The following is a 14,443-nucleotide window of genomic DNA, read 5'->3' on the forward strand; positions in this document are numbered from 1 at the left end:
AACTATGTGCCTGGATTCAGTTGCTTTACACCGCCCCCACGGCCAGGGCGAAGACAGGCTTGATTATCTCTTCAATCCTACCCCATCTTTCGGGGTACGCGCCAGGGTTGCACATTATCGCCTATTTTGTTTGTTCTGGCGCTTGAACCGTTGGCCCAGAACCTTAGGAGGGCCATGGTCCCCCATGGAGTTCAGATGGAGGGTGTCCTGCATTCAGTCTCGCTTTACGCAGACGACATGCTGTTGTACTTTCGTGATCTCCAGGCCGACATGAGGGAAGTGGCGGATCTCTTTCTTCGCTTCGGGGAGATATCCGGACTGCACCTCAATGCTTCTAAGTCCATAGCCTATTCCTTCAGTGGCGCGCTTACGGCTCCGGAGCTCCGTTTTGGGCCCTTGTCCTTAAGGGTGGCACCAGTCACGTTTAGGTACTTGGGGATTAATATCTTTCGATCCGTGCCGGATGTCATAGCAGGCAATCTAGTGCGTACAATCTCTTCTATACGTTCCCAAATTGCATTTTGGGATACATTGCCTCTTACTGTCGCGGGACGGGTAGCGATATCTAAGATGGTGATGCTGCCTCGCCTGCTTTATCATTTCGTCAACATCCCAGTGGTATACCCCGCTTGGATTTTTCAAGAGTTGGATGCACTGCTGATCTCGCTGGTCTGGGGCCCAGGGAGACATAGGGTGGCATTAGCTAAGTTACGGCTACCGAGTGGAGCCGGTGGTATGGGAGCACCCGACTTTAGGGCATACTGCATTGCTGGACAGCTGCAGTGGTTGGCCTATTGGCTGGCTGGGAAAAACCTGTTTGAAATCGGCTACACCCCGGCCCAACTAGCACGTGCTACCTTGCAGTCGTTGTTGTGTCCCGGCGCCCCTAGACCATTGGACCCCCCGGCCCTACTGAAAATAGCGCTTCATTATTGGACAAGGGCATGTAAATATGCTAAAATCCAAAATCCATATGCTTCCAACATGCCACTATGTGGCCTCCCCACGAGGCAGGGAATTCTGAGTGCCAGACAAGTACGGCCTTGGACACAACTGGGGGTGGAAACAATAGGAGCCTACTTCCAGGAAGGCAGTTTGTTGCCCCACGTGGAATTCGTGAGGGTAAACATGGTACCCGATACCCAGTTTCTGCTACATGCGGCGATCTCCCGGTATATCCGGGCACACTGGCAGGCGACACCTGTGGAACCCTCAACATTCCACCTCCTGCGCTCCCTCCACATAATGGGACATGGACGTTTCCTGGTTCGTTGGCTTTACCGGGACCTTCGGGAACACACCCAGATCTCCTTGGCTCCTCTCAGGTTGCGGTGGGAAACAGACTTGTCCCGGGCATTTAGTGATAGGGAGTGGACCTACATACTGGAATACCCTAAGAAAGCGTCCCGCAATTGTAGGTTGAAAACTATTCAATTGTTTGTCCTCCATAGGGCTTACCTTACACCCCATACACTAAGTAAGATGTATACCACAGCGGTTGCGGCCTGTCCTCGTTGCCCGGCACCAGATGCCGATCTGATGCATATGCTGTGGCTCTGTCCGGCGCTGCGGGGATACTGGGGTAGGATAACGCACGTCTTAAATACAATTACCGAACGCCCCTCCTGGGACACAGCAGAGGCTTGTTTGTTGGGTCTTTTACCGCTCCCCCTTAAAGCGAAACTGTTGCGTCGCTTTGCCAATCTGGCATTAATGCTGGCAAAGCGACTGATAACTCAGCGTTGGAAGTCTCGAGCCCCACCGCGTGTAGAGGCCTGGGGAGAGGAGGTGTTGAGATGGTCGGTGGCGGAGCGTGAAGCACTGCACCGGGAGGAGAGTCGAGGGCTGCGAAAGCGTCCTATATCCCTAGAATGGGCACACTTGACTGAGCTGTTTAAAAGTGAGGTGGAGGAGGGAGAGGGGGCTATAGGGAACAGTCCCCAGAATCCCCTTGTATGAGCTAGGGTACATGTCGGCGGATGTGACTGGTGATTACTGGAACCTGTCCCCCGGTACTGGGTGATGTAGTCTTCCGAATGATTGAAGCCACTTCCTGGTGTACGCCTTCCCCCCCTGTTTCACTTGCTCTCATCTATCTGGGTCCCCCCTTTTGCCGCACTGTTCGACCTCCCTCCTTCCCCTACCGCACGCTTAGGGTGCGGTTTCCTCCCCCTCCTTTTCCCCCCTCCGGGGAGATGCTCTACGGCCCTCAGACTGAATTTTCGTGGCATGGTTTGGGTAGGTGGGTGGGTCCAGTGTGGGATTGGGAGTTGGGGGGTTGTTGTTGTTGGGTGGGCATCGCTCCCCATAGATATAGTGTCTTGAAGGATGGGAATGTAGCACATAACAATGTACATGGCTGGTGACCTTCCAAGCTGTCTTGTGTCATTATTGAAGTGTATCGTAGGCTATACTGCATCAGTTACAGGGTTGCACAAGATGTCTGCATTGTATCCTCTGACCTATACATACTTAATGTGATGAATGCAGTTTGTAACTCATTGATCCTTCCCATGTAAAATCTTAATAACATTTTGTGGGGAAAAAATGACTCCTTTATAGTTGCTAATGTGCTCTAACTACTGTCCACAACATATTCAAGACAAGTGTGATAGGCTGGCCTTGGAAAACTACCCTTATAAAGCATACTTTAATTAACTGTGTTCTTTTGGGCATACTGCCGAAATCCTGTAATATTATTGTACCACCATTACAGTATGTAATACAAAATGCTAATAAAGGGACGAAGGAGGGACTGACAGTGTCATTGTTTTTCCTAACCCAATTTTTCATATTATTGATTTCAGTAAATGTTTAAAGAAATGGATTTTCTGTATAAAGATTATTATCTAAGGGCAGGCTATAATTGTCTGTGTTTTACATTATAGGACCTATTGAAACAGACAGTCAACGAGTGCCGGTGTCCGAAGGTGCAGTATACAATTATTTGGGGGTTTGGCGGGCTGTCCATAAAGCGTCAATATATTTATTGTTCTTAAATTCCAAGTTAACTAATTTGACAAAAAGACTACCGGATCAAATTCAAGCCCAACTGTCCTAAAAGAAGGCAATTGTATCAAATGACATCAATGTCATGTCTCCAAACAGCAATCCTTTGACTTTGGGGCTCCCTCAGCCTTATTTTCCAATATTTTTACCACCTTAGACAGTGGTACATGGTTGCTAGTCATTCGAACTTTAATATAATGTGTTGGTTTGGCCTGGAAATGTTGCTGCATCTGTTGGCATGTCTAACGTAAACAACACAACATAAAACCATAACATACACAATGCAACACAACAACAGATTTAAAACACAACAGTGTACATCACAACAAACCGTCAAAACAGAACTCTACACAGCTACTGTGGTACAATACAACAAAATCACTTTGCGGGAATGAATCACAATGTCACAGCAGTGTAAAAAACAACAAAACACATCACTATCACAACAGAATACCACACAACATACATGTAAAAATGTTTTAGCACACATTACCACCTCCAGAATCCAGTTTTCATAATTCAGTGATAAAAGGTGTTTGGAGCATGCACTACCTTATCTTACCAACAAAGACATGAAATAGGGCCAGCCAAAATGTTTTGTGGTCTGGCCCAGTTAGCCCCAAACTGTGGCAGCGACCGGTCTTAACTTAACATGTGCAGGGCTCACTTTGTGTGATATGGCCCTTGGTGTTTGTGATAATGTACTCTTCTGGCACCTTTGGACCTCCTCCCTTCCAAATCTGTGAAGTATCCAAGATCAATGCTCTGCCCTCCCCATTGCCCCTTCTCACACATGGAAACTTAATTTGTTCTTGTAGGATCATCTCCCCAGTGTACAATGGTAATACCACACAGTATACAACTCCAGTCCTGATTTCTCAACCTCCGCCAAATACAGATTCACAAACCGCCGTGAGCCATGTTTGGTTAGAAAGCACTTCATTGCCTAAAACTGAAGTGGGAAAAACAAACCATTGCCTTGTCTCATGCTCCTCTCCTTCATTCTTCATTTCCTGAGTTAATGAGAATTAATTGTCCTACTAGTCTTTTATATGTTATCATGTAGTCTTTTATGTATTCTGAGTAAGGCTCCCAGTTTTCCTTTTTTACTGATTTTTACAGATAAATGCAGACAGAAAAAAATGTGTTTCTTGTCTGTATTTATTTTTAAAAGCAGAAAAATAATGAAAATTGGCCTTCCTGTGATTGACTAACCATGAGGTCCTTCGTGAATTTCAGGCCAACAGCTGAGCAGATAGACAGTATGAGGAGTTAGAAAACATGGTGAAATGTCCTTAAATACAAGCACATGTTAACGTATATGAAAGGGCTGGGCCCATTAGTTTTATACTATTTCTAGTGACATTTGCCAAAGGTTCTTTTTAGCAGCATGAAAGTGAAAAGGGGAAAAAAATAATTAATACACAGTGAATTAGCCAATAATCCTCCTTGTCACATTATAATCCACGGACAGCTATATAGGGTTAGTTAGTTTATCACAAAGGCAAGAACAACTGGACATAGAGACCCCTCAACACAAGGGTAGAGAAATACAAAGGAATTAGCATGAAACCAAATCTATGCATCCAATTTAAACAGTGCAGCATGAACAAAACTATTAGTTCCAGAAGTAGGATACAGAGAATCAGGAAGCATGAGTCGAGATTTCCCTGCATCGAGGGTTGATGAATGAAGAGCATTAAATCTATCCCTACTCTATCACTAAGATGACATCCGTACATGAGCATTTCAGTTAAAAGGAAGAAAGGTGTCAGTACGTGGAGACTTCCTAAGAAACCTCTCGATCATCAATAAGTCAAGTAGCATAAAGCCACTATCGCAAGAGAAACAGCTCGTTCTGGAATGCTCCCTCTCCGAAGGCAAGAAAGAAGTGGCCCTCTCCCTAATTCCAACAATCTGTTATTCACAAGTAGCTTACCCATGATGCACAGCGTGCACTTAGTCCACAATGAGCACAGTCATGGGAGTACTTTTCCACGGTGTTCTCCATGTACATCCCTCGTAACAATTCATCCTTGGTTCCCATGCCTTCTCCCGGGTGAATCCGCTCTGTCTTTATCACCTCCTAACCATGTAACTGTATCTTTTTTTCTCCTTGCCTGATTACTAAAACAAAGACATTACATTTTCCCTAATGAATACTTCTCCACCTGCAATGTAAACGTGATAAAGAACAGATTCCACAGTGCACGTGAAATTCAAACCATTAATTCTAAAGCTAGAGTTGCCAGGGACTTGCTTTTCAGGCCTACGACTTTAGCTAACATAAGAACGTATCACTCTAAGCATTAACAGATTTACATAACTCTATGGTGTTTCGACTAACACATCTTACCAATTTATAGAAATAGCATTGTTATTCACATTTAGTATACGAGTAGTGTCAACTTCACAACACATGTTTTCCATGTTAATATTTACTTCTATTTATATTCGTTTCCTATGTTAGTTATCCATACTACTTGTCAGTAACCTAAAATACGTCACATAGTTACATTAATACGTTTCACAATTCTAACACTCCACGTTAATATAATTGCATGATTATATGCGAGTGCGCTCTACTAATGATTATGATGCACCTCTACAAATTAAATGAGATTTCTGCTCTATCGTATATATGGAGTATAATGGTAATATTTTCCTGTGGGAGTAATGTTTTGTTATTTGGCTGTTTAATTTGCTAAAACGCGACAGTCATTAAAGAATGAGTGCATGTTCATCAGTTAAATAAATGTGGAAATTTCACATTTTACAATTTATTTTATTCTCAAAACACCAAATAAGTATAAATAAATACCAATAAGATTGTAAAAAAGAAATATTGATAATTACAGACGGCAATGTAAAAAAAAATACCATAATACTGTGAGCCCTATTTATGAGTTACTTACCTCTAATTTTCTAAAACGTATTCATTTTTGTAGCTTTTCTCCAATTGATGTGTTCTTGGTGCCTAGTCTTCACTCTAGTGGCATGTTGACTCTGGTAAATAAAGCACTTTATAAGTAAAAAATATTTTTTTTCTACCTGTTCTGAAGGAGAAGACCGGATTTTGTTACATATCGGTCGTGCAAATTATGCTTACTGCCTTTACTTCTGAAAACACCAACATTTTATAACTTCCTGTTCCAGAAACATTAGGGGTAAGGGGTGACTGAATAACCAAAACAAACATGACCCTTCTCCAACAAGTGAGCCATTTCATGCAATATAAAACCATCTTCCATCTTCATTTTATTCAAAACCAGGGTGATTTAATTGTAGCCCAGCGCTTATTGAATAGCTGCCGCTTCATCAAAGGTCTCCCTCTGGTGTTCCAATTTATGCTTACATTTTAAATTTGTGGACAGCACCATACGGTCATCCACACATGCTTACATTCTAAACTTTATACAGTTTAATCATGTCGCAAACAAATTGGGTCCTTTTTATCATTAGCTCATTATTTATTTCACCCATCAGGCGAAGCAATGTCCAAGTATCTCAAGTTAGGTGAATAAAAAGTTCTTGTCATGAGAATGTTTTGATCCAGCAACAAATTAGCGTTCATTCATTTCTAACATATCCCAACAGCTGTTGATATATGAATAAATGTGTATTGTGGCCTATGTAACAGCTGGTTAGATATGAAGAAAAATTGATTATTTCTTGTGAGTTGGAGAAAAGTGGACAATAGGATTTAGTTTTAAATAAATAAACACTAATTTGTTTCTGCATCCTGAGAAATAGTCAGTAGGGGTCCAACTCTGATGGAACCTCCCTTCAAGCAAACAGGGTAGCCCTGTCCCCGACCTGTCTAACTGAGCGCCTTCCTTTTTTTCTTGATCTCTCAAACCGTGCTCCATGCCTTGCTTAGTCCCTCACTGCAACATGTTACAATGGCCTCTCACATGGACTGGTTGACCACGTGACAGTTCTCCACATCAATGCGCCAATGATAGTCTCTTCCTTGTAAATGGTTTTGGGACGCTCCCATCACCTAGAGTTCCCATTGGCTACAGTGCAAAAGTAAAACGGTCTCTACGCTGATCTTGATTTTCAGAGATGGCCATGGGATGAGGCCCCTTCATTAGCAAAACAAATCCTGGATTCAGCAACCTTTGTTCATGTGCAAGAAGAACGTTGCTCGCATTCAGAGTCATTTATGGAGGCAGCCGTTCCCCGTAGAAAGACAGTGACATTGGAGCCGCCCGCCGCACTGCAGACCTCCATACTCCTCTTCAAAAGATGTCTCCTTGCAAGTTTTTGTTCTCCATAACACTCCTCTTTCTGTAGCTGCCCCAGGTAGACTCATGGAGCCCATGTAGTAAAAACTGGTGGTCTTGCTGTTTCTTGGCCTTCTGGTCCAGAGCGTGGCGGTGGAGAGTCAAGGAGCCCTGCCAGCATAAGGAATATATAAAGTAAATACATAGGTGAGCGGCTGTTATGAAGGCATCATAAATAACGTTGTGGTCCATCTAAGTGTTTATGAGGACCTTAGGTGTACTAGCTGCAATAAAGATATAATTGATTATACAGCACATTAGATAAATGTTATGGGCTGTCAGTCTGCTGTTTGATGTATGTGGCCTCATAGTAGTGAATTTTGTTATGAAATTATTTGGCGCATTAAAATGCAGCATTGTCATTCTCCATCACTTTTCTCTGTGGCAGATGGCGGCATTATTGAAACGGACGCAGTTGACGCTAGGTAAGAGGCTCGTTTGATAAACTTTGCAGTTCTTTTCCCAACTATTTTGGTTTGTTGTAAATTGTGTAACTTCAAAACGAGAATTGGTTAAAAAATGAGAAAGGTCTCATTGTTCCACATCCTCGGTTCTTAACCTGATGTCCGTGACTCCAACTCGGTGGGACCGGAACTGAAAATGAAATAATATTAGCAGATTATTAAAATCTGTCTACATAAAAAACACAATTTAAAACTTTAAAAACCTGTAAATGTTAGGTAGGGAATTTATAATTGGAGGCTAAACATCAAGTTGGTACCCTTATCTCGAGACGTGGGACCAGCGTAAACACAGCAGGTGGAATATAGTGTGAACCATTGGTGGCCTTAATAGAAGCACTTGTATGGGCTGACCAGAAGAGAAAATGCCTTTGTAGGAAATACATGTGACTTGCTAGCGTCTACCATATTGCTTCATCTTTTAGAAATAAAACTACATTTTGAAAAGCTTCAAACTTCCCAATAAAACTTAGATTCATGCACATTGTTTTTGTAAATAAAATGCAATATTTCAAAAATTCTGATATGCTAGCGTCTAGCATATTGTGTCATCTTTTAGAAATAAAACTACATTTTGAAAAGCTCCAAATTTCCCATTAAAACATCCATTCGTGCAAATTATTTGTTTTTGTAAATGTAATATTTCATAATTTCTGTATTTGTTTGAGGTATACATATTTCTGTATTTTTTTTTATTGTATTAAGGTTCAAATCTTAGAGATTTGTACAGCTTCCAGTAAAGATTCAGTAAAGGCCACTGAAGCCAAACGGTTAAAAACCACTGTTCTACCTTAATATCTTGAATCACCACCTGCCCCCCAAAAATGTGCTTAATGTAGTCATTAGGACTGTGCTAGTGAAATCAACTGGTACACTCCTATTGGATTTTCAGATTGATGACCAACAAGCTGGATATGCAAATAAACCTCACTCATATCCATTGTGTCTAAACCATCCTAAATATTATTTATATCTTGAAAACCAGACTGGACTTTAGTATTTGGTGCCTTGACCCGCTCGGGGCTGTTGTTCATGTTCTCAGTCTGATCCTGGCAGCACTAAGCCACTCTGCCAGAGTTGACAGTACTACAATAATGGTGATTTGGAAAGGTACCCTCCAAACCCCAGAATTCCAAAACTTCATCTGTTCAGTGTAATTGAAGAATAGGATGGAATGATACCCCCTATTTCAACATGGATTATTGAGTGCATGCTACTTAAAGAGCTTTGCCCCTCCCCCTGAAAAGCAAAAGGGGTCAGTTAAGTAGTTATAATGATAAAAACACCCCATTTCATAAATTACGTGTGGCGGGGTAGCAAGTTGCTGAAACAGAATAGGATTATAGAAGTTAGCCCTGCCTCATTGGTGGGCAATTTTACATCCTCAGTTTCTCCTCTGAACAGACACCACCATGTTTGTGCCACACATTTGAGCGGAGATCCATTGGCTATGCCAGTCCTTGCTGTCCAATTTTAAGAGGCTAGTTATATGTTTGGCCGTAAACCATCTGGTAACGGTGGGTCTCTGGAAAGAAATTGGAAATTGTTTCTACCAACACTAGAGGGATAACAGTGAGGCAATGACTGCCCCTTGTGTACTGGGTAATAGGGCACCGTCGGCTGTAGTATGCCATGAATGCTAACGGAGACCTATAAAGCAGGACATAGTCTTCAACAAAGCTGTAGAAGAACAAACCCATTATTTCACTTGAACAGTTCACAAAAATATTGATATGTACATCTAAAGGATCGCATTGGGAAAACTGAGGGGCTTAGGAGTTGGGCGGACGGCATACTCTGTCAAAACGTCACCGATATGCTGTCTGCTGCATTACAAATGCCATAGGATATAAGGATATAATGCTCTTGTGATACAGCGTGTGGGACATATTCCAATTTTGCAATGGAGTATCCCCCCACCCAATCCTAAATAAGGCCCAGAGTCCTTCCAACAATTTAGAACTAGAATGTGGTAATTATTGTATTTAAGTGAACACAAACCATTTCCATATGTGCCATCACATGAAATGGCTTACTGCGGCCTTTACTGGAGACCATAGTGGAAAGGGTACTCTAAATGAAGTCCAAACCTCCTGTGATTAAAATACTTCTCCTTTGCAGCTGGCTTATATTCTGTTTCTCAGGGATGGAAGGGAGAAGAAGGGCGGGATTACAGAAGGCAGCACCGCCACACTTTTAAAGTATGGGCAGTATCATTCTCAAGGAAAGAAATAACTTGTACCGCACTCTCACGCATATGCTGAAGCCCTCCTACTTCTCAACACAGTCAACAAATAGACGTGGCATGTCAGGAAGAGGCGCTGGCCAACACCGATACTGATAGGACCATGTCCTGATGCTGGCGGTGCTCCTATAGATGGCCAGGAGGTAGCGCCACTCTCATGAGGGTGGGACATTGACTCATTATACATCAGACCCATATGCCTATGTAAATTGAAATTGGGTTAATGTACATTTGTTTACATCTTTAATTTTTTTTCCACCCAAGATTTGACCTCTTCAATCCTGCCGAAGAGTACAAAATGACCAATAAAAGGAGAGGGGTGGCACTGATCTTCAACCACGAGTGGTTCCATTGGTTCCTAACCATGCCCATGAGACGCGGCACCAATGCTGACAGAGACAACCTCCGACAAAGGTAAGGCTGAAAAAACATAAAACCAAAGAACACAATGAAATCTGTTTGTGTAGAAAACTTGTCATCATCGTAATCTGAATTTGAAAAGGGCTGAAAATAAAAGTTCATATAAGTGAACTCAACAGGACTAATTTTACCACCCTCTTAAGGATGAGAGGTTGAGAAGGCCTACTCAAATGTATACATGTAAACTGGCAAGACCTTTTTTTAGCATGCCCATTACCCCACTTAATTATTTTTGCATCCAAAAGGAGAACCAAAGAAACAATCAGTCACTGTCTACACAGCATTTCCTTTCTTTATCCAGAATCTAGAGGTTGATTTAAGGCAAATGACTCAGAAGTCAAGATTCAGAATAAAGCGCTGGTGGTGGGTAAAGTGTGCGCATTGGCGCAGACCACGCTGTGCAGAGGTACACTTGGCTAGTTGCAGAATTTAAGTAAGGGAACGTGCACCCAGCTCCTTATTTATTGACAGGCAGTGGCGGCTCCGCCGCTATGGTGGAGGAGCGTCACCACTGCTTTCAAGCAGTGGGGAAGCAAAAACATAAAATGACAATAACTTTAAGTTATTATCACGTTATGTTTGTGCTGCTTTGCTGGGGGGTGGGTGGGCGGGGCTGCTCTGCTCTCAGAGCAGGGCGGGGTAGAAGTGGTTTGCCCATTCCTAAGTTCGCAATGGCTGTTTGGTCGGCCCACTTGGGCCACCCAAACCAGTCATGCGCACTTTCCCCATTCTCCATGCAGGCTGCATTACAGCCTGCATGGAGAACATGGCCACCCCTACAGCCCCTGGCTGAGCGCTGTGTCATGGTGCTCAGACCAATTACAATGCTGCATTGCAGCGTTGTGATTGGCTTCAGGGGAGGGAGCCTGGCTGCCTGCTTCCTGTTCCTGAAGTCGGAGGCAGGAGAGCAGGAGCAGAGACACTGCACCCGGCGGGAAGGTACGTCTTAAAAATGTTTTATTCTGCTCAATCGCGACCCTTTCCCGACACCATTCCCCTGCACCCTCCCTGAGCCACGCCGGCCGCCCCTGTTGACAAGGTCACCTGACTGGTGACTTCTGTCAGGGATGGGTGTGGACATAGAGTCGATCCAGCCCTCTTGGAGAAGGAATGTATTGTTACATGTCCTTGTGGACACTATAGATGACACAGCAGAAAGTGGAGTGTGTGCACGTTTTGTGAGTCACACAACATTGAATCCCCAAGTGATTTAACCCTGTAGTACTCTGCCCTCCAAACAGCCCAAAAGTAGGTCCTATCCTTGTGTTGAGAACGTCCCGAGACCATGGAGGACAAGACTAGACAAGGGACCTTATCCCAGTAGAAAGTAGTCTCCACAATGGAGTTTCCTCATCCACTTTCGTTGTCGGTCTGGTGAGCTCTGTTTTCTCCTCTCTCTAAAATGAGGAAAATCGCATACATCCCCCAATATCAATACCCGTGAGATGGTTATCAGTGACATAAAAAACCTTTCTCAGTATCCACTTTTGAAGTGGGCTGCTATTTAAGAGATGTGAAACAATCCGCAATTTTTGGATGTCATCTGCATTCCGGTGTAAACACCTACAAAATTAATATCTAACCCGCATTGAGCTACCACCATTTTTTCTGTGCATCTTCTTGCGCCCTGAAGAAAGTGTTTAGTATCTGAGCGTCATAGAAAAGTGCGTTGGCGCAAATTTCGACCTGGATTTTCATCCCGGGGATATACTGAAAAAGAATTTGTTGAACTTATAATTGCATGAATGTCTCATAAATAAGTATATTTACAGAAATATAGATGTTTTTTTCTATAAACAATTTTATTGAGTTTAGACATGGTAAGAAGACCAGCAGTGTAACACAATGTAGTAATAAGAAGAAATCCCACATTTGATTAGATGGTAAACCCTTGTACCTCATGACCTCGGGATATCCCAGGTAGCACATACAGTCAAGCAAGCAAAGCAACATCACATTATTTGACCACTGGCGTAACGAATATTGAGGGGACCTCCCTGCAAGGAACGTGAAGGGCCCCCCTCTGAGCTCAATCAAGTTCTCTCCGGCAAGGGTGCTGTGCTGAGGGGGCCCCCTGGAGCTTCGCCCCCCCACCACCGGTGCGGGGGCTTCAGGGGCCTGTGTTACGCCCCTGTATTTGACCCATCCATTTGCCCCAGATCTTACGATATTTCTTCGTACAGCCCCGAGCTTCATATAGGGGCTTTTCCTGTGTGGAACACCAGTCCACCCCTGCACGCCACTTCCTGATGCCAGGCGGAGTAGAACGCTTCCAATTGGCAGCTATGTCCCGCTTAGCTATGATCATCACAATGTTGAAGAACGGTTTGTCATTCCTGGATCCAACAGGCCCGTTTGTGATCCCCAGAAGCGTGTGCAGCGGGTTGTGCGGGACCTCCCAACCCAGGACCTTCATGAGTTCCTGTTCTGCACAGCCCCAGAATTGCGCCAGGTGGCCGTCAGGCCAGGAGAACGGTTTGCGTCTTCCCCGGTAGAGTTCTAGGTATAGGCCCTCCATACAGCATTGTTTGAATTCGGGATAGGCCCAATTCACTCAGTTCGAGTCTGTAGGCCGGGTCTGACCATCCCCCATTAAACCAATCATGTAATGTGAGTAGGCGGGTTGCCAAATAATACAAATATAGGTTGGTCATTCCCATGCCCCCATCGAAGGGTGGGATCTGGCAACGGGCTAGGGTCTCCGACCACCCTAAAGAAATTTAGTGTCTAGGCTGTCCAGATCTCTAAACCAGGCCCTTGGGAAGCAGATAGGGGTGTTCTGAATGACGGGAGCCTTTCTCGAGGGATTCAGAAAAATGGTCAGAGAGGTGCGAGATGAGGATCTCTATGGTATGCAGCATAGTACTCCTGTGGGAGACCGTCTGGGCCCGGGGTCTTGCCCGGCAAGGTGTGTGCTATGGCGTCATTAATCTCATCCCGGGTAATGGGAAGGTCCAGGTCAGCGAACTCAGCAGTGCTGAGGCGAGGGATGTGGAAATGACCCGCGCCAAGCAGGTCGGAAAGGGAAGTTTCAGGGCGCTGCGCTGAGTATAGCTCTTGGTAATAGAAGGCGAAAGCTCAGGCCATCGCCAGAGGGGAACGATGTGTCTGCCCGTTTGAGCCCACAATCTTCGGAATTATGCGATTGGCCCTCGGATATGTAGCTAGTCTATGAAGGATCTTCCCATTCTTGCCCCCCAGCCTTACACCCTAGCTATAGAGGACCTCCACAAGAGCTTGGCGGCATCCAGGGAGAGTTGCTTGATTTCTCCGCTTAGGCGTGTGAGTTCTCCATCATGAGCCTCGTCCCGGTCTTCAGGAGGACAATTTTCAAGAAGCAACGCTTGAGCCTCTCTCAGGGTTATCTGGAGTGTTCGGGTGTTGCTGGAGTTTGAGTTGGCCCTTGGCGAAGCCCCGTATGGTGGCTTTGCCCGCTTCCCATAGGGTACCCGAGGGGGGACAGAGCCGGTATTGGTAAGGAAACATTGTTAAAGTTCGACCTTTTTAAACTCTGTCTCCTGGAGGAACCATGTGTTCATCCGCCAGGTTGGGCGTACCAAGGTAGGAGGTTCTCCGGTGCTGAGAAGTACAGGTCAATGGTCTGAGATCCCCCTGGGAAGGATACAGATGTCTCTAACCATTTGGCAGTCAATAGAGGGGACAAATATGGTATCTATACGTGCATAGGTGCGGTGTGCAGCTGATGTATGAGTGAACTGTCTGCTCTGTGGGTGCCAGATTCTCCAGGCGTCGCACAGACCCAGGGAGTCCACCCAGTTTGCCAAGTGTTTGGCGTGAGTGGTTCTTGTTGCGGACAGAGGGCCTGTAGTGTTGAGGTGGGAATTAAGAACTGCATTGAAGTCGCCCCCAACTATAGTAGCCCCCAGAGGTAAGGAGGTGAGGAGATCGGTGGTGCGCTCTAGAGTTGTTGTGGAGACAAGATTGAGAGGGTTCCCACCCAGCATTCCACTCAGAGCGACAAAGCCTCCGTGGGGGTCGTGAGTGGCCTGTGTGAGCAC

The 14,443-nt window shown here is 44.6% G+C and overlaps 1 protein-coding gene across 1 annotated transcript in view; it reads left to right on the forward strand.

The window, feature by feature from the left end:
- LOC146862180 (caspase-6-like) overlaps positions 1 to 14,443 on the forward strand; it is a 213,223-nt gene that overhangs the window by 53,560 nt on the left and 145,220 nt on the right. The window contains exons 2-4 of the mRNA XM_085643232.1: positions 2,889 to 2,930; positions 7,687 to 7,723; positions 10,269 to 10,418. Of these exons, the coding sequence (XP_085499358.1) occupies positions 2,889 to 2,930; positions 7,687 to 7,723; positions 10,269 to 10,418 (229 nt within the window). The remainder of the gene's footprint in view (positions 1 to 2,888; positions 2,931 to 7,686; positions 7,724 to 10,268; positions 10,419 to 14,443) is intronic.

Source organism: Triturus cristatus, chromosome 2_2 (genome assembly GCF_964204655.1).
Source record: "Triturus cristatus chromosome 2_2, aTriCri1.1, whole genome shotgun sequence".
Taxonomy (NCBI): Eukaryota; Metazoa; Chordata; class Amphibia; order Caudata; family Salamandridae; genus Triturus; species Triturus cristatus.